We start from the raw sequence: 20,177 nt of genomic DNA, 5'->3' as shown, positions 1-20,177 counted from the left end.
AACCGAAACTCAGGTTGAAGATCTTTTGGCAAGCAGGGAGCAGTTTCTCACACTTACTTCCAAACAGCAGAGTAAAGATACAACTAAACATTTGCACAGCCTGTAAAAGCAAGTTTACTTCACTTTTTACACTCAGGTAGGACCTACCTAGAAAACGTGTTGTCAAATATCAGTGTGTAAATTCCAGAGTTTCTGACTTTCATCTGCCCTCTGATAGTTTCCTTATGAGAATTGCAGCGGGTCATAGGAATGAGAACCTGGAATTCAGCACAAATCATCAGTACCCTTAAACACACATTTGACTCTAAGAAATTCAAACAACCCAGTCCATTTATCTGTTTCCTTGTCGTCTCTGCTTAAGAGCCTGGCAAGATCAGCCCTAAGCAGCTACAAATCAAGCTATGCTGAGGAGGAAGAAAAGAAGAATTTTGTAAGCTTGAGCACTTATTTTTGCTTAATAATAGTGAGTGATGATGAGACTAGTAGAAGCTATAGACTTTTTCAACTCAACTTTTGCAGGCAATGTCAAATAATTAAAGATGAAGCTCTACCTCCAGGAAAACGTAACTGGAATAAAGAACTCCTTACAGTGCAATAGTAATTAACACTATTGTGGAAATCAGTTGGCTGTGCTGGCTGATTCCTCTGGGGAGCCTATTGAAGTATGTTACACTTCCTAAGGCAGTAAAGAAACTAAAGACCCCACAGGGAAATAACAGCCTTACTTTGCACTGATCCAGTGGTGTGTCTTCTGATTCCTGGTAGACGACGCTGAAGGAGATGCTTTTAGGGTCTGATGAAAATATCCAACTAATTGTCAGCCCAATCTCTGTAACAGTGATGGGAATGATACTGTAAGTGCTGGATTTGATGAACAGTTCTCTGTTGCCTTCCCCAAAATTTATAATCTCCTCCACTGTAAGGGGTAATTTGACCCTGTAAGAGAGAAAAATACAGTCACTTGAAGAGATCCAATCTAATAGCTGTGACAAAAACAACAGCCATTTTTAATTTTCTGTTTATTTGAGGCAGCCTCCACAGCAACTTTGAACAGGTCTAACAAGACACAGGAAAATTCAGCCCTGGAAGAAAGCAAGAACTGTGGAAAAGATGAAAGTACTTTCACTGTTTCAGCAAATATGGATATTATTCACTTATTTATTTCACTTTGACTAGAAAAATCTTTATTGAATAAAGCTTTTTAGAGCTCCTGTGATTTAAAAAAAGTCTGCTGCCCTCTACTGTTCCTTTCACAGAAATGTAAACAGAAATTGTCAGTGTACTGTTCTCATCTAGACATTATTTGTACAGAAAACAGGGATCAAGAGTTCAGAGAGGGCAGAAGGATGGAATGTAACAACAGCTTTGTCTAGCTCCTCTGGAGCTGTTACTGCATGCTCTGTTTTACCCAAATAAGCTGGATAAAAGCTGATTTAAGGACCCTCCAATTAAAAAGGAAGTACTCAGCATCTAGGTGATCCTGACTCCTGAAGCATTTTATTAGCCTACTTCATTTTGATATCTATTTCAGACTGCAAGCAGTGGGGACCTTTAACAGAAGAATGCTGCTTGCCTTCTTCAGAGGAAACCAGCAGTTTCTAAGAGCTGAGTAGCTCACCCATGTTATCCTAACTAAAACTGATCTAAAACATCACACTTCAGGCCAAATAAATTGTTTCCCAAGCAAAAAATCAACTCATTTGCCATAAGATACCACTCAGTCACCATGACGATTTCCTGTCGTAAAGAGTTCAGCTTCCAGTCATTGTGGCTAGACAGCTCATTTACTATAGCTCCTGAGATTTGTTCAGAGAGAAAGCTTTATACTAAGTTTTATTTACAGTGTTACTTTTGCCCTTAGCTGAAATAGCTACTACATTGTTTCAACTGATCTTTAATTTTAACAAACTAACGATAACTCCTGGCTTTGCTCTGCAGCTCAACCACCACTTATTTTGCTGGTTCTCTGAACAGTAGAAACAAGCTTGAAACATTCACCACAAAAGGCCAGCATTTCCAAGCAAGGCCCAAGAGAATGGTGAGCAAAGGGGAATAACTCCAGGTCATGAGTGTTTTTGTGCATTAGGTTCCCTCTGTGGCAGTGAAAATGACATTCTGTCACTTTCTGCACGTAACAGTCAATTTCTGAGCAGAGTACACGCAAGAATTGTGTGCACACAGCTCACAGAGGTTGAGAGATCATTTGCTGAACATTTTATGCCAATCAAGAATCAATCAGGAATATGGCTCCTGTGAGGCAACAGGTTGGGGTTACCAATAAATAACAGGCACATACTTCAAAAGCTCACCAATTCCCTCTCCATCACAAAGGCCCAAGTAGCACAGCACTCTGCCTTTGCCTTACAGTTTCCTCAGAGATTATCAGAACTATGCAGACTTCCCTCTAAGCCCCCTTTCTGTTCACAGCACCTCCTGCAGTGAGAACAGGAAGGAAGACTTTATGATGTGACACAAACCAAAATCTTTCCTTCTTGTTCCCCACTCACATATAAGGCTTTTAAGAGAAAGGACCTGGCTCATTGCTGCTGCTCTGCTTAGTTGAGATACATTCTCTGCTCCTCCTCAGACCAAATTCTGCTGTGGGACACAATCAATCTGAACTTCCAGAAGTCTGCACAATTCACATAGCTGATATCTGAGTTCAGCCTTTATTTTTTCAGTTTGGTGGTAACGAAATTGTTCTGCTTACATGATTTCTCCTGACTTCAACAAGCTTATCTCAGCATCTTGAGCAACCTGCCACTCTTCTGATTCATCAAAGGTTGAAGAATTACACGTGCTGTTTCTAGGAGAAGAAAAAAAGAAAGCGATGATTTTCTGAATAGTACGGGGTCAAATATTCTTTGGAAGCTCAGGTCTTCCTTAAACAGAAATGATTTAGTAGCCACAATGACAAATTACGTCATTTTTATTTTGCACATTCTCATGACAAAACTGCCAGGGCAGAACTGCAGCCCTGTTCTGCTAATCACCGTGCAAAATGCAAACAGCTTCCATCCTGGCTTCATGAGCTAAGAGGAATGCATGTATCCAGAACATCCCTTCAACAGTCTTAAGATAAACTCCCTACTGAGATGCTGCCAGGTTTAAAAGCTTTCATCAAAGGAGAAAATCTAGAGTTGGGTGGCAGAGACAAGCAGCACAGTCTGGCCTCATCTCTTAAACAAACCCTCCCCAGGGATATGACATTTGTCCTGGATTTAGTCGGTGAGGCATTTTACAAATACATTCTCCAGCTCCTTATTCTGACACATGGTACACAGAATGTATTTTCTCACATAGAATCACTGTCATACGTCTTCTTCCCATACAAGAAATACTGGATGATTCAAGCAAAGACACTGAAGAAGCCGCCACATGATGACAGAGCTGTGTGCCTGCTACACACCATGGCAAGAGGAAGAATCTCTCATCCACTCCTTACCTCAAAAAAGGCAGATGCACTGGATACAGTCTGGAATACCACCAACTATGAATTACAGGGCTGAGGCAGAGATGTAAGCAGCAAAGAAAAGAATGAGTTTGAGAGTCAGTAAACAAATTCTGATAGTTTCCAAGTGAGTTAGAGCTTCTCTAACTGATGCTTTGCTTCTCTGCGTTGCAGCAGGCTGGTAACTAAGACAGGCTAACTAATTCTGCCAGAAATTGCCAGAGGCACTAATATATGGAGAATCAAACAGCTGGTTCATTCAAAAGTCAATGGAACCTAATAAAACATGACATCACTTACATGTGCTTTTGAACAATAAGGTGTAATCATGTAGCAAGGGCAGAATTGTTACACTTCCTGTAGACTAATCTCAAAAATCAATACACAGTTTAGCAATTCTTTTTAAATTCTAAGGGATCTTGCTCTACAAACAATACTGAGAAGGGAAAGAACAACCCCAGGTAACAGTGCATCCACCTGGTCATTAGCAGCATCTGGATAAATTGCATCAGTACTTGCAGTCATACATGAGCCTAGTGGGCTAAGCATTCAACTGTTCCATCATTACACCATAACACTGGCTGGAACTAGGAAGAATTTACTGTTGTGACTGCTAATAAAACTGCATATTCAACTTTACCCACTGTCTAACACATTTCCTGAACTGATAAAGCACTGTTATCTGTGGCATTCAAGTTCTCTCATTCCTTGAGCAGCTTTTGATGCAATCCCACAAGCTGTTCTCGTCCCCCTGACAGTAGCATTTCTTCCTGTATGACTTTTTCCCGCTAGGTGGCAGCCAGGGGATCATTACGAGCATTATGAGCATGCACCACTGCGCAGACCTCTGGTGGATCTGCTGAAATCCAGTTTCACTTCCTTTTCTTTTAAAAGTGAAATGAATTGGGGCTGATAAGGAGGAAGAACTGAAGCATGGAAAAAGCCTACAACAACAGAACAATTCAGAGAATCCTTGAGACACAGACTGCTGGAGGCTGGAAGAGCATTTTGAAAACAAAGTATCACTTCATTCTTACCCTATTCTTATGCTTACCCTCAGGTCTCTGTAGTTAGTCACTGTCTCCCAGCTGCGTGGTCTAGTACAGCAGGACTCTCCTTTATGCGGAAAGCATTTCTCCCAAATGATACTAAAAATGCTGTGACCAACATCATGAAAGGCTTTGGAGTTATAAACAAAAGGACCTTTTCAGAATTCAAACCTGAAAACAGCTGGTCCAACTTTGCTCTTGAAGATTTTCTGTCTCACAAGCACCTGAGCTCTGATAGCTGCAGCTTAAGTGCCTGAGTGGCTGGTTTCACGTAGCTGAGCAGCAAAAAGTCATAAGCTGTCTGCTGTCAGTAGTGCAGTGACTTCAGGAAAGAAATTTAGTCAACCAAAGTCAGAATCTTACTGAATTATTTGAAAATCAGAAACCTGAAATGGAGAGTGGAAAATATGCAAAGCCTCCTCACTGCTGCTTAGTCCAGGAATCACCTCTGTGAATGCCTCTAATGCCAAGACAAAAAGTGAAGACGTTATCATGGAATGCATAAATGATTTACTGGGCTTGCTGCTAGCAAGCAGGTCAGATCCCAGCCAGGAAGTCTAAACTAGTTATCTACCTTCCCTTCCAGCCCATCAAAAAGAAAAGAAAAAAATAACACTTAGTACAGCGAAGGGTTAGAAGAATGGATGCACTGACTTGGGTGCACTGACTTGGAAGAGAATGATCTGGGATGAAGCATGGAGGATATGGAGCTCTCTGAGTTTGAGACAGAGTACACAAGAATCCTTGTATGAAGGAGTACACATGGGCAGAAGTGGGCAGAGGGGCCACGGCAGACCCATGACATAGCTGGGCATGTGAAAGTGACATGCAGACAGCTGAGGAAAAAGAATGAAGACCTGAAGATCTGCCACTACATGCTGTGAGTGACCCACACATTGGTATGCAGGAAATCCCAGCTATTTCTCAGAATTTTTAGGATTTAACTATGCTACATCTAGTATGAAGGAAAAAAACCACCCCCCCCACACACAAAAAGTGCCCTTCCCTGCCTTACAACTGCCAAACTCTGTATGTAAGACTGAAAGCAACAGAGAACCAGAGAAAGCAAGCTAGGAAATTATCAAAGTAAAGGGATATCTCTGTACACCAAGAGACAGTGTGCAAAATCATTCAAGATCTTTTCATTGTTGTGATACGGAAGAAGCTTGGCAAGACTCTGATTAAGACAGCTGTCAATCATTAGACAAATACAGTGTTTGCAAGAAGTTCAGAAAATAGATTTCAAAATAAGCAACTTGGGACTATCGGGGTGCTTTTCAGCCCCATCCCCAGCAGGAAGTAGCAACAATGATTATCACAATCAGTACTAGAAATACGGGCAAGCCTCTATCCCTGAGATCCTAAATACTGTGTTGTCTAGGGTCACTGAGATTACAGCCAGCTCTACATGTAATCCTATCTGATTTCAGCTGTGAGGTATTTGCTTTCAAAACAAGCTGCTTTTCCTCTCAGAAGCAAAAGAAGTACAAAATTAGGTGAAATTGCTCTATTTCCCCCCTGCTCAGATATATAACAATTGTAGCTTTTTCAAGAAACACGTATTGGCAAAAATTACTGTTTGGAAAGATGATGCATTATACAAAATGAAATTTTTGGAGAACGTTTGAAAATAGTTGAACAATAGCTTTATATAAGCATGGACATACATCAAGCTATAGTACTACAGTGTACTTTTCAGACCAAGTATTCAGATATCCAGATGGTCTTAAATTCTCTTTGCTGCTAACTTATGTAGAAACAGATGTAAAAAAAACTTTCTGAAAGCTGTGTTTACTCTAATTTTCTTATGGAGGGAAAAAAAAAAAGAACCTCTGCCAGATTTAGCTGCACATTTCCAGTTCTTTTTCTTCTCTGTAAGCAATATCTTTTAAGTATTTAGGAACCCTATAGAGACAGACCAATTATTTCACACTCGATTCAGTGAAGAGTGTCACAAAAAGAACAGATATGTACTTATTTCCCTTCCCTTCTTGTTCTCTTTATAATAAGCACCAGTGAATCTGTGAATCCGACAGAATCATTTAGCTCTTACTATAAATCAGGTGTGAACAACCAGCAACCTTTGGCAGCCTGCACACTGATTTTAATGGTGATAGCTGGTCTGGGAGAGCACAGACCTGGGACTACTCCTTTGTGCTGTGGAGAAAGCTGGAAGGCTATGGTGGAGCTGTCTGGATTTGCTAGATTTGATGCTGACTGCACAAATGGCTCACAGTTATCTTGTGTAGTGAACATGTGACTGAGCACAGATGTGTCTTCTCCTTTTGCAGAGGTTGGCTACCTATACTGAATGGTTAAAAGAACCTAACAAGCAAAATTCAGAAGAGCTCCCTCTCCACAAAACAGTGTTTACTCACAGATCTGTCACGCTTTGATCCAGAGAATCTCTATCCATCTGACTTTCACTGTGGAACGAGTCTGATTCTTGTACTTGGCACAGCTCCTCATCAGTGATTATATCAAATGCTGCATCATCTGGTGGTTTAGAGGCTTCGCCTGCAACTGTGCCGTAAAAGGACATGAAAGAAACATTAGTAATATTAACTAGTTTAGAAAACAAAAAGCAACCTAAATCCTTAAGGGTAAGACTAGGCCATCCCTCTGTCTTTGCAGAAGCATTAGGAAACTACCAAGAACCAACTGTAATCCTCAGGCAGACAGACACGTGTTTAACATACATACAGAATTCTGTCAGTACCATTCAAACACAGTGATGGGAACAATTTAATATGGAAAACAGTCCATGAATATGAAGGTCCCTGGAACCGAGGTGACCACGCAGAGAATGTCTAAGGCACCCACCTACTTGTGGCATGCAAAAAGCACACTAATAGCCCTCTCACCTGGTGACACTGGTGACTCCAGTGAGCCTGGGGATCCTTCCTGGTTGGCACTAGATCCAGAGTCATCTGCATTGTCCACAATCACTCTGGGCTTATTAAAGCAGGCCTTGCAGCAACGCTCCTTTCTCCCACCAGGTTTTGTCACCATGTAGTTGTTGCAGCAATAGTAGCAGAAAATGCGACCGCACATTCTAGGAATTATTCAAAGCCAAGGGTGTTAGAATAGTACCACATACAGGTGGAACACATTGACATGACACAGCTTGGGGCTTTGTCATAATGGTCTCACTCTCTGGAAAAGCCCAAATGTCACCTCCAAAGCAGAGGTCATAATACAGACCATGCTGTTTTCTGCGCACTTCACATTTACGAAGTTGTCACAGTTTTGTTTTTCAAAGTCATTTAGATCACCAACGGGTGCTGGTAAAAACACTTGCAGATCTCACAGGTTTTACTAGAAACGACCAATTTGAAAGTTGTTAATTAGAAATCACTTCACTGTTCACTAACCACTACTGAATGTTCCCAATAGAGACATTTCCAGTAATGCCTCAGCCCTTCACAGACTTGTGCTCTTTCAGGCTCTGACACAACTCCTATCAATGATTTTGACAAATGAACTACGAATTTCAAGAAGTATTCCATCAGTGTAAATGCTCATAGTGGATTTTGGTTTTGAACAGAGTTCAGCAAACTGACCTGCAGTGGTGCCGGCGCACCATCCACGAGAACTCCCTCTGGCAGTCCAGGCAGTGGTTAACCTCTGTGTCACCCTGCCACTTCTGCTCTGCACTAAGCTTCTGCTGGAACTCCAGAGCATCTGATTTTTGCCACAAAGCATCCTTATCTCTACAGAGAGACAGTTACAGAAATGAAAAGCATATCAATTATTCATGCTCGTTTACTGTTAACTAACCTCAATTTGAATGCCACTGAAGCTTCATCACCAAAAATTGCTTTTTCTGTAATTTCTGAGAAACTTCCAGGAACGAAGATAGATCAAGAAACCTATTGAAATTGTTGGGAATGGAGGAAAAAGTACATGTCATGCAGAGAATTACATGCTTTTGCAAACAGACAGGAAATTAAGAAGGAGATTGCACTCTTGTTATATTTTTGACTTTGTTAAGGAAATGTAAAATTTAATCTTCTTATGATCTTGGCTATTACCTCCATCTTCAGATCAGGAATACAAGAGTGAACCACCTAGGCAGTATCCCTTATAATCCTAAGCTAGGATTTTAACTTCTGCTTGATGCTTGTTTTTATGCCAACCTGATGAGTTCTATTAAACGTTCTTCAAGGAACTGTTTTGTTCTTGTCAGGTCATCCAGCTCAGCAAACAACTTCTGGTCATTGCTGTCTTTGTCTGCTGCCACCTTGCTGAGTTTCTCACTATAATCCAGGGCCTGCTTTTTTGCTTCATCCGCTTCCTTTTGGGTCCTGATCAAATATAAAGGTGATTAAAAATCTTTTCATTAGTTTGGGTGCATTCAAGACTTTCCCGTGGAATGTGGTATCAATGAAATTGTTCTCAGCACACACATTTTTTTTTTTATACCTAACCAGAATGTTCCCAGTTTTCTGCATCACTGACAGTGCACACAGATTTGTTATCCAGTGAACACAGTCAGCAATCAGTAATTTCTTGGATGCTCTGCTTATAGCAGACATTACAATGGCTGCTACACTGGGAACAAAATCAGTCTCCTTTGAAACTAACATTAGTCATTAGCAGCTGCAAGCTGAGTGAAAGAGACAAAGTCCTACAGACACAGAGTGCCCAGCATTTGCAGGTTGCACTCAAAAAAGCGTTTAACACCCCTCTGTAGCCTTCTTGTTCACAAAAGAAAAGCAAAACAGTTTCTCAAGATGTTCTTCAAATACAGAATAATTAAAAACCATAAGGTTATGAGACCTAAGTTTGCTCACAGGCAGTGGTAAGAAGTGTCACCAGAAAGCCTTGCAGAATGCAGGTTGTGGCTTGATGACATTCTAAGTGTCTAAGTGTACTTAGTCCTAGCAATGGACCAAAAATGCTTCACCAGTGTAACACAAAGGGCCCAGTTAGTCTGAACAGACTCAGCCAATTCAGTTGAATTCAAATATTTTGCTGAGTTTTGTACTGACAATTTCCATCATAGGTAAGAATCACCAGCCTTCCCATGAAAATAGATGATACCACTATAAAAATGTATAAATACATAGGATTTTGTCAACCCATCAGCATTCATGACTCAAGAACTGTTTGGGACTGCCAGACAATCCACATCACACTGACTCATGTCCTTGGAAATGTAGCTTGCTTTAGATGATTGAAACAAAAAAAGCTATTAAGATAAGACATGCAGGATGTGGTCCCATTTAAATAATTCTCACTGTGAGCCTGAAGCATCAAGGAAAGGACAGAAGAACAAGCTGTCAAAAAATGCTGATTTTTTCTTTAAAAAAAAAAAAAAAAAGAAATTTTTAAAAAATGTTATAACTAAACTCCAAGGTAAGAGGTTTATGAAATTTCTTGCAGATTGATAAAGGAAGACAAACAATAAATTAACATCATTAGCTAAATTAATCAAGTATTAAAACCTAAACCTTACATTCGTGTGTGCTGTATAATTTATGTGTTTCTTGTCTGAAGCATCAATTTGATATTCCCCACAGAACCCATGCATTATTTCCCCTATATAAAACCTGGGGTACATAATACACCACAGCAATTCTCAGTACACTTCACTTACTGGTCCCTCACTCAGCTAGCAGCTAATGGCTTGTGTAAAAGAATTAGAACTCCCACCTTTCCAAGAGTTCTCTCAGAGATGTCACCTCCTCTTCCTTCTGCAGCCGAGCAGATTGCAATTCAGACAGCTGCTCTCTTGCTTCATCCAGCTTTCTAGACAAGCTTGTGTTTTCAGCCTAGCAAAATATGTTTTATTTACTGACATATAAAAACAACACTTCAGCAAGCATTAGACTGCTACCAACACACTTAAATCATGCTTTGAAAGAGACAGTTAAAACCAAGCCACCAGTTAAGATATTACTGTATACATAGACATAAATTATTTGTGTACTAGTGATTGCTTATTTCTGTCACACTGAGTATGGGATAAACTCAAAAGTAAGATGGTATTAAGCAGTGCCTCCAATTCTTACTATTCTGCCATTTCAGCTTTTGTCCGCATAGTAAGCAAAATCTCTCAAAGATAATGGCAAAAGAATAAGCCATTATTAATTTTTTTTTACCACTTAGAAGTGAAAAAGAGTCCTGTTCATTAAAGCTATATGGAACATGAAGGACAATAAAACCCAGAACTTATTTCATGGCTAGCCTCTGCAGACAAAACTGCCAAACCGAGTCCTCAAGGCACGTATTGACACAGCACTGTCACTGTGTAGGTTCACCAATACCTGCCAGCAGGCACGGCCAGGTTCAATAACCTTAATTCCCTTCTTTCCCTATCCCTTGCTCACACTTGACACTCCCAACTGTCCAATACACACATCACAAAAATCCCATGGCTTTTTTTTTTCCAGCTGGGCTATTTCTCAGTCAGATCAATTCTCTGATGCAGTGCTCCTTGCAGCCTGCAAACTGTTGGATCCAAATGTGTGACTGTGTGGAATGGGTGTAAGACCTTCCAATCCCACATCCCCCATTTAACTACTGTGCACATGCTCAGGTCCTACATGAAACCTGACTAGCTTTAAAAAGTCCTAAGCACCATTGTGATTTTAATAATCTCCATTTCCATGGAAAACTTTAGACTGCCACACCTGTATTTATTCAAGGACATTCTTAGACTCACACACATTTCTGTTGCCTTCTTTCTCCCTTTTTAACACTAATGCATTCTGACACAAAAATCTCTGTCTTTGCTTAATCAGATCAAGCACTTACTTGTAAACCTGCAATCTCTTCCTCCGTAGCATGCTGTTGTCTCTTCTGCTCCTCAAGTTGCTCCTTTAGTTTCCCACATTCTTCATTGGCAGCCTAGCAGAGAGATCGAGTCAGAAGTTAGCACTCCTCTAGTGCCCCCACTTCACCTAAAAAAATTTCCAATCCTGAATCATGACCATACTGCCCTGTATGGTATAAAAGCAATACTCATGAAATACAGCTAGGAGAAACCCAGTTTATGGACTCAGAACCCTCTGTGGTCACAGACTAGTTGTGCTTTGATGTTACTTGCTATCGGCTATTACAGCTGTCAGCAAAAAAAGCAGCTTAGCTTAACGGGCCTCAAAAGAGTGAGGTAGCCCAAATCATACTCATGAATCCATGATTCTATACTGAGGTTTAAGAAGTGTTTATGAAGAAACATAAATAAATGTACACTATTTTCTCAAACTGGTGGGATTTCTGGATAGCACCAGTGGCATGCATAGAGCCCAGATTAACTGATTAATCTTAGACTCTATCTCAGAATGGCAGAACACAGAATAAAGTCCTTAACCACTAGGCATGTCATTTCACATATACAAGGTTAACTTCTGATTTTATGGAAGAAAAACCATGGTCTTCCTGGCTGCCACCTTGAGCAACTGAACACAAAAACAGACAAGGGAATTATCTGCACACTGTACCAAAAGTTATATTATCTCCACACCATCCTAGCTCATCCATATAGATGATCTTTGAGGTACTTTTCAAGCCAGGCCATTCCATGTTGAGATATTTTTAGATTCCCAGGCTAAGGCTGGTTGCACACTAGTCTCAGAGCCTGGCCAACATAAACCCTAGGATTTTGCCCTATGATTCCTGCAGCAGATGGTAAAGCAGGGGAAATCCTGCACAGCTCTTTCAGCTGTAATAATCACATTAATTTACCTTGAATTTTGTCTGATAATTTAGAATCTCTGTGCTCATTTGAAATTTTATGGCAGACAGCTCTTCTTGGCTGGTCTCCTGAAAGCTCTGTGCCTGTTTCTTTGCTGTCTCCAGTTGTGCTTGCAGACTTGGGACAGCTGAGACACATATCTGAGCCTCCTCTAGTTTCTCTTGTAGGCTCCTGTTCTCCTGTCTGAGACTAGAAATGTCATGCTTCAGTTTCTCCTGTTGCGCTGCTGCCTGTTCTTCCAATTCCTTGAGTCTCTCTTTGGCCTGGGCTAACTGCTCTTCTGCATCCACCTTCTCAGAGGACAAGGCACAAATCTGAATACCGAGTTCAGCCATATCTGTGTTGGTCCTATGGAGGAGATCTTTGTTTTCTACATTTTCCATCCTAGCAGCTTCCAAATACTGCTTAACCTTGGAGAGTTCTTCCTTTAGACTCAGCAAATTATTTTCCAGCTCAGTTTTTTGAAGGGCTACTGTCTCCTGTTCTCTTTTCAGCACTTCTTCTCTTTCTTTCCACTGCACCAGTTCTTGCACGTGGTTTCTGTTGAGGGACTCTATTTGCTCTTTCAGCTGCTGGACAAGCACTTTCTGCTCCCCCAAGACAGGTTCTTTGATTGCCAGCTCACTTTTCAACTGCTCTCTCTCATCAGTGGTCTGCTGAAGCTTGACTCGCACATCAAGGAGTTCTGTTTGCAGTCTAGACACTTCATCTCGGTTGACTTGCAGCTGCTCTTCACTTACTGTAAGCCTGGAGGCCAGCTCTTTTGCATCTTTCTCCAGAGAAGCTGCCTGCTGTAATTGGTGCTCTTCCATTGATTCCTTTTCTGATGTGAGGGATTCAATAAGCTTTGTCTGCTGAAGGCATGTATTTTCAACACTGAGTTTTTCTACCTCAAGAGTTTCAGCTTTCTTCCTATGTCTTTCAGCTTCTTCTCTTAGCTGCTCACATTGGCACTCCATGCCTTGTAACTGTACTTCCTTCTCTGCAAGCTGTGACTGGAGTGACTCCTTGCTCTCCTTCAAAGTGTCTAAGCTTTTTTCTACTTGTAAATTGTGTTGTTTAGCACTCTTCAGCTGTCCTTCAAGTGAAGCATAAGATTCCTTGGTGGTCTCTTCTCTTTCCTTTAATTCTCTATAGTCTGAACGCAGAGCCTCTAATTTCTCCTCCAGAATTTGGCTTTGTCTCCTGGCATTCTGCAAATCTTCATCCAGCTGTTTATTCTGGTTTCGAAGCTTCTTCTCTTTTTCATCAACTGACACAAGGGCATCATCTATCTCACTCTGAAGCTGTTTCTCAGAGGCCCTCAGCCTGGCCACCTCGGCTTCCAGAGAATCTTTAGAGGCTTCCAGATTTTTCAGCTTTTCTTCCATCTTCTTCTTGGACTGCTGCAAATCTGCATTCTCAGTTTTCAGCTTCCTGCTCTCCTCACTCATTTCATTTACTGCAGAGTTTTGCTGCTTCATCTGATCCTCTAGCTCTTTGACTTTCTGTCTGAGATCCTCTTTCTCATACAGGAGCTTCTGCTTTTGCTCCTCAAGGCTACACACAGTCTCACTCACCTTTTTTAAACGACCCTCCTGTTGTTCAAATTTTTCTGCTTGTGACTGGGCTTTCTCCTTAAGTGCCTCTTCCATCTTACCATACTCCTCCTTGAGTTTCTCTTTTTCTTTCCTTGCCTCCTCAAGATCTTTTTCCAGTGACCCCACCTGAGCCAGCGACCCCATTACCTGGGTCTGGAGCTCAGCCATCTCCTTTTCTTTCAGGGTCAGAGCCTTCTGAAGTGCATCCATTTCCTTTTCCATGGTTTCCATGCTCCTCAGCAGCTTTTCACTCTCTTCTCTGGAATCAGCAGCAAGGCGATTATATCTGCACTCCAGTTCCTTCTGTGCCTCTTCTTTCAGCTGCAGCTGTTCTTTTGCAGTTTTCAGCTGACATGTGTGTTCATCACTGAGTATTTGCATCTCTGCCTTTTCCTTTTCTGTCTGCTGAAGCTTCTCTAATAATGCCTGTATCTGTAGGGCAGAGTCACACTGGGCCATAGCTTGCTGTCCTTTTTCCTCTAAGGCAGCATCAACTTTTGCAAGGAGGTTGAGATTCTTCTGTTCTGTGGAACTTAGCTTTGCTTTAAGCTCATCGATGCAAAGCTCCTTCATAGCAACTAAAGCCCTACAGACCTCCAACTCCTCATTCAACAGCTGCAGTCTTGAGGCATAATCCTCCTTACTGGTTGCCAACTGCGCCAGCTTTGTTGAATATTCCTTCTGCTGCTCCACGGCATTCAGTTCCAGCGATTGAAGGCATTTCTGCAGGTCATGAACAGTGCTTTGAGTGGAGTGTGAAACCTCACACTGCTTCTGTAACTCTGTGATCATCTTTGTCAGCCGGGAGTTCTCCTCACTGTAGTTATTGCTCTTCTCTTTTTCCAGCTGCAACTGTTCTTTCTGAAGGCTGACAGCTGCCTGGAGCTCCTGGTTTTCCAATTCTAGCTGGTGAATACTTCTCTGAAGTTCCTTCTGCCTTAGCTCAGCCTGGTCAAGTTCTACACGCATCTCTTCAAAGCCCTCAAAGTGTTCAGCATTTAGTGAGTTATTTGCATCCGGGCTGGAGGGAAACTCTGGAGCCTAAACAAGCAGAATGTGAAAAAAAGACTTTATAACTTGAATCAGAGCTGCATTTTTCAAAGAAAAAGACTCAAACATTCCAGAAATCAGGATGACTTAACTTTTTGCTTTTGTTTTTTGGTGATGATAAGAACACTGAGGAGGCATTGTAATAGTATGCAGCACCTTAACATCTGAACACCCAATTTTTAAAAATTATTTCCATTTGTTAGTGTAAGGTAAGTTTGCAATGAAATTTAACCCAGAAAAAAAAAATGTAGACCTGCCAGCTTCAAGAGGAATTACACATGCTGTGTTCAAGTGATAGCAAATTCAGGCTCTTAATGCACAGTGACCTTCTGTGCTGGATTCATAAAACTACAAGACATCAACTTATAGGAGAAAAGGTATGTTTTCACATAAAATGAATGAAAACATACCTATCTTTATGTTGCCTTCTGAATGTATCTATTTTTTTCATCTACAAGATTGGCATGCATTTGAATCAGCTACTGGGCTGATTTTAATTGGCTTTTATTTAAAGTACTCTTTATTTAAAGTACTGTAGATTACCATTATGAGCATAATTATCATAAAGCCTCCAATCTCTTTGGAATAATGCCATTATTTAAAGATTTTCTTCGCCACACATTTACTTGTATTTTGCTTACCTGCAAGTAATTGCTCACTAAGCTGCTCATGCTGGAACTGCGACTTGGGGGCTTCCATAAGTATGCTGAAGATCCAAGTGAGGACAGCGTCCTCCTGTTGATCACACGGAGATACAATATGTAAGAGAAGACTACAGACATCATATGTACACATCTTTCTACTGCTGTGTGTAGGACTTGTCTAGTTATAACTACCACTCACAACTGTGCCTGTTGTCTGGGCTAAAAACCACTGAAGCTGATGGAAAACAAAACAGGAATGTCGAAAGCACCTACAAAGGATTATGAGGTTGGAGCTGTGGCTTTCCATATTCACATGAATCAGTGCAACTTAGCTTTGTGAAACTGTACTACAGTGTGGTAGATGCTCAACCAGATGGTGGCAGCACGCAGCCCCAGAAAACTTCCACTAATAGGCATGAATCTGGATTAAATCTACAAGTTTTTATACTTTCCTCTGGTCTGGAAAAAATACCGGTTTGGTCATTGACTAATTACATAGAGAAAGCATATACCTGCTCCAACACATCTTTCCTACATTTAAAAGCAGAAGATGACAATGTGTTGTTATCTTACCTGGCAAATGCTGGCCAAGCAGCATCTAAATCATAGCCTCGTGATGCCAAGTCAAACTGAACATCAGTGAGCTCATAGAGCTGACCCACAATGTCAGAACTCATTTTGGGATTCAGAAATGGGCTTCGTGCATAGTACCAGTCACTTGAAAACAAACACAAAAAAACAGAAGTAGTATTTATTCATACATAAAAAAGAAGCAGCAGTTTCACTTGCAAAAAAAACAAAAACACAACAAAAACAAAAACATCATCTATTCACTCATACCCAGAAAAAACTGGCATGATACTTTAAGTATAAACTGAAAGCAATCCTTTGGTACAAATGAAACCAAACAGATTGAATGAAGCTCACAGAAATATCACTAAAGGAGTCCCTGTACAAAACACTTTTTGCCCTAGTGCTTGGGCAAAACACTGACAAGACAAAATACTTACTATACAATGGATAATCACACTAAATACATAAAGTACACAATATGTCAAGGATAAAGGACAGAAAACAGCTTACAAAGTTAAATACACTGAGATGGCTTTTTCTAAAAGCCTTGCAAGTGTCCCTTCCAATTAACTATAAGTTGTCTTTGGTGTTTGTTGGCTGGAGCAAGCTGCTCCTCTGTCTGACAAGCCAGGAATATGTGCAAATGCTTCCTGAAGCTTTGTGCAACGCTAGCAAATTAATCCTCCCTTATGATATACAGTACAGAAGATCCAGCCAAGGATCTTCAATGCTTATAAAAATGTCATCTTCAAAGCCCACATATAGATGCATCTACACCATCCACTTTACAAGCATTCAGTTGTAACAACTTTCAGTATTTACCAGTCTAAGATAAGTATGAGCCAGTGACCCAGGCTAGAAGGTCTATTATCCTGTGTATCCTATTACCAGTCCTGTAAGCTAACCATTTGGAAAGGTTTCAATTTCTCTCAGTAGCTGCCTGGTCATGTTGCTCGTTCACAGTGAGCAAACAGTTATCAGTTAGCAAGCTACTCTTCTGTTCACCTGGTCACCTTGGTGTTCATAAAACACTGCTGTAAGGTATCTGCAAGCCTTTGATGAACGAGGGAGTAACGCAGAAATGCTCTTCCTTTCCCAAGAGATGTTCGGAGCTGGAAGAGAGAAACCACAGAGAAAAACACCTGAATATTGGTTGCAATCATGTAGGGAGGCATGATGAAGACAGTCTACATACATACATACTCAAAAAAGACACAACAAGCCACTAGTTGTGAAGGAAGTAACAAGAAGTGCCACTGATAGATACATTCTCCCAGTACTGTCATTGGGACAAATCTTTTTTGAATGACAGATTTATAACTGCAATCAGCAGTTGTCCATTTTATAATGTCAAAACATCACAAGAGCAACAAAATCTTCTAACATTCCAAGTACATGAATACAGACTATGCTAAGGGCAGTTCCTGATATAAGGCAAAATCTGAGTGTGCGTACCACATCTGGAAGTGACTGCTCAAGTAATTTAAGGTGTGTATGGCCACAGCTGGAAGAGCCTTACAGCCAGTCTAGCCATAGAACCAAGATGCATATACCCATGGATACAATAACCTCCCAAATGCACAAATTCTTTATTAATACTTAGCCCTTAAATTGATAAGATCTGATTTGTCAGACCAAGAGCATCTGCATTCAGTGAATCTCTTAAGAAGAATTAAAAAAAAAACAACAAAAACAAAACTAAACCCCAACACCAGAAGCCATTGGAAGAATACTTTTCTTATTCTCATTGGTTTATCAATTTGAACAGCAATTATTTTTTAGGCATGGAAATACTAGAGTGAATGCACATGATCAGAGAAAAAGAGGAGGCTGAGGAGAAGCTGGTCAAATATCATTTAGGCAAAATCAATGCCTGGAGAGAAGGCTGAGATGGGATCTCATCACTGTTTATAAATACCAAAAGTGCAGCAGTCAAATTGATGGGAGTAGACTTTTTTGGATTGTGTGCAATAATAAAACAAGAGGCAACACGCAGAAACTGGAACACTTCCCCTTCCATACAAACACAAGGAAGAACTTTAACATGAGAGTGACAGAGCACTGGAACAGGCTGCCCAGACAGGCTGTGGAGTCTCTTTCTCTAGGGATATTCAAGATCCATCTGGACACACTGCTGTGCAATGTACTGTAGGTGACATCGTTTAGCAGGGGGCTGGACTTAGCAGGAGGTTTTCTAGAGGTCCCTTCCAATCCCTACAACTCTGTGATTCTGTGAGAAATAAGAAATGCAGGGAATACAAAGCCTCTTCTGCAGTACTATGGCTCTCTTTCATATGACTCAAGATAACATTATTTGGAGATGATACTATGGTGGAATTGTTGAGAGAATTGGTAAACATGTTGTGAATAGTAACTTGCTAATACAAGTTAGCACTGCTTACAGATAAAAGAACTGAGTGTCAGGACAGGGCTGCACCACCACTTCTTTTCCCCAGAAGGAAAGTTCTCTCTCAAACGATTCTAAAGACAGAATCAGCATAGAAAGCTTCTCACAGCATTTATTTCACCCAATGACTGAGCTGACGATGTAATGTGGCTGTTAGAAAATTACACTTTTATTACTATTTCTAATAAAGATAAAAGTTTTTGTCTTGTTCCTGTGAGCTTTCTCAAAGAAATAATGCCAACAATCCTGAGCCATTGTATCATGATTTTTGACATAAAGGAAGAAAATTGAGTCAGAAGATGAAACTCCGCTCTCAGTCATTTCTCTTTAACTCTGCTGACCAACTGAGAAAGTCTTAAGAATGTTCAAACATGGTGGTAGTTCTCTCTTACACTTAGACTAAGTCCTTTCTTAAAGTATACTGAAGATACAGGCTCTACTCTTGGCTTATTGTTCATTCATTTTTAGAGAAAATGACACTTATTTAATGAAAAGGCATGGCACAACCAGACACAAATAGAACTATTCATTTGTGTAAGTGGTCTTCAAATAAATAAAAGATTATCTAATCTACAAAATATGGTACTCTACCAAAAAGATGTAACCTTGCCTTTTTATACTTTACCTGAGAACTTTAAAAAAAAAAAGAAGTGCAAATATTTTATCCTATGTTAAAAGCAGTAAATTTTATTTCTCTGCTTTCTGCAAAGACACACCAAAACACAAAGCATGGATTGTGATGATTAACTGACGTACTTACTTCCGTGATAGACTTGACAAAGCGAATTCCATCGTTAGCTCCTTTGACTTTTGCCAGACAGTCACAGAAATAATCCCAGTAGTCTTTTCTGTTCCCCAGCAATGTGCTTTTTTCTTTCTGGTCAAACTTAAGCAAGGAAAACAAAAAGCAATGAACAAAACTTAATCCAATCCAATATCTGTGTTCAGAGCTCCTTTTCAGCTTTAGACAATGTATTCAGAAAGTACAGTAACACTGTACTGCACTGATATAATCCAGTGCCTACTAAACATGCTTTACAGACAGTAAAAGACAGTAAAGTTCTTGATTAAGTTTAAATTCAAATGGCCATTAAAAATTGTTCAAATTAAGTTTAGCAGCAGTTTTAGGAGGTGTTCAAGGGCAAGGAAATGACAGTCAGTTGCTGAGAGCCCTTCAATCAAGTGTGGCAATACGACACATGCACCTACCTGAACAGGCTGTGAAACCACACTCAGAGCAGTGATGTGCTGAGGGTACAGACCACAGCTTGGAGCATTCGAATCCCAAGGGTTTTCTTCAGCACCTGCTGAAGCCTCTCAACCCAATTAGAACTACCTTGCCTAGATCAAGGCTAGATTAGCATGGCACGATTACAGCGTATGTGTACACAGACAGTGCTAACTTAATTTTACCTTGCCCAGCAATGTCCCCTTTTACTGACATTTTAGCCCAAAAGCAGCATTTCAGATTAAAAATCAGCCTTTGGCATTAACGTTTGCATACAATAAAAATGAATTTCTGCAAATGAAATTGCTAAAAATGCTGTAAATTACTGATGCCACTGTATTTGCATTATTGGCTGTCTACTACTATTTATTTTGCATTAATATGTTGTCAAGATGTCATTACTACAATTTTTTCATGATAATTTAGAAGTGTACATCTTCAAAATCAAGCTCAAATCCTTCAGATCAATAGAAAAATGCCTTATATTCTTCAA

At 40.4% G+C, this 20,177-nt stretch overlaps 1 protein-coding gene across 6 annotated transcripts in view; it reads right to left on the bottom strand.

The window, feature by feature from the left end:
- FYCO1 (FYVE and coiled-coil domain autophagy adaptor 1) overlaps window positions 1–20,177 on the bottom strand; it is a 34,054-nt gene that overhangs the window by 3,485 nt on the left and 10,392 nt on the right. For 4 of the 6 annotated variants that reach the window (XM_052694202.1, XM_052694206.1, XM_052694203.1 and 1 more), the window contains exons 4-18: window positions 19,217–19,342; window positions 17,055–17,161; window positions 16,050–16,193; window positions 15,474–15,567; window positions 12,193–14,823; window positions 11,263–11,355; window positions 10,159–10,277; window positions 8,640–8,807; window positions 8,064–8,213; window positions 7,365–7,555; window positions 6,879–7,023; window positions 3,446–3,505; window positions 2,711–2,806; window positions 726–936; window positions 148–257 (exon numbers count right to left, since the gene is read on the bottom strand). In XM_052694202.1, the coding sequence (XP_052550162.1) occupies window positions 148–257; window positions 726–936; window positions 2,711–2,806; window positions 3,446–3,505; window positions 6,879–7,023; window positions 7,365–7,555; window positions 8,064–8,213; window positions 8,640–8,807; window positions 10,159–10,277; window positions 11,263–11,355; window positions 12,193–14,823; window positions 15,474–15,567; window positions 16,050–16,193; window positions 17,055–17,161; window positions 19,217–19,342 (4,445 nt within the window). The remainder of the gene's footprint in view (window positions 1–147; window positions 258–725; window positions 937–2,710; window positions 2,807–3,445; window positions 3,506–6,878; window positions 7,024–7,364; window positions 7,556–8,063; window positions 8,214–8,639; window positions 8,808–10,158; window positions 10,278–11,262; window positions 11,356–12,192; window positions 14,824–15,473; window positions 15,568–16,049; window positions 16,194–17,054; window positions 17,162–19,216; window positions 19,343–20,177) is intronic. The other 2 variants (XM_052694207.1, XM_052694208.1) reach the window with 2 other exon arrangements.

Source organism: Tympanuchus pallidicinctus, unplaced genomic scaffold, assembly GCF_026119805.1.
Source record: "Tympanuchus pallidicinctus isolate F22 unplaced genomic scaffold, pur_lepc_1.0 scaffold3, whole genome shotgun sequence".
Lineage (NCBI taxonomy): Eukaryota > Metazoa > Chordata > Aves > Galliformes > Phasianidae > Tympanuchus > Tympanuchus pallidicinctus.
The sequence above is the reverse complement of the archived record's forward strand: the minus strand, read 5'-3'. Positions and strand labels throughout refer to the sequence as shown.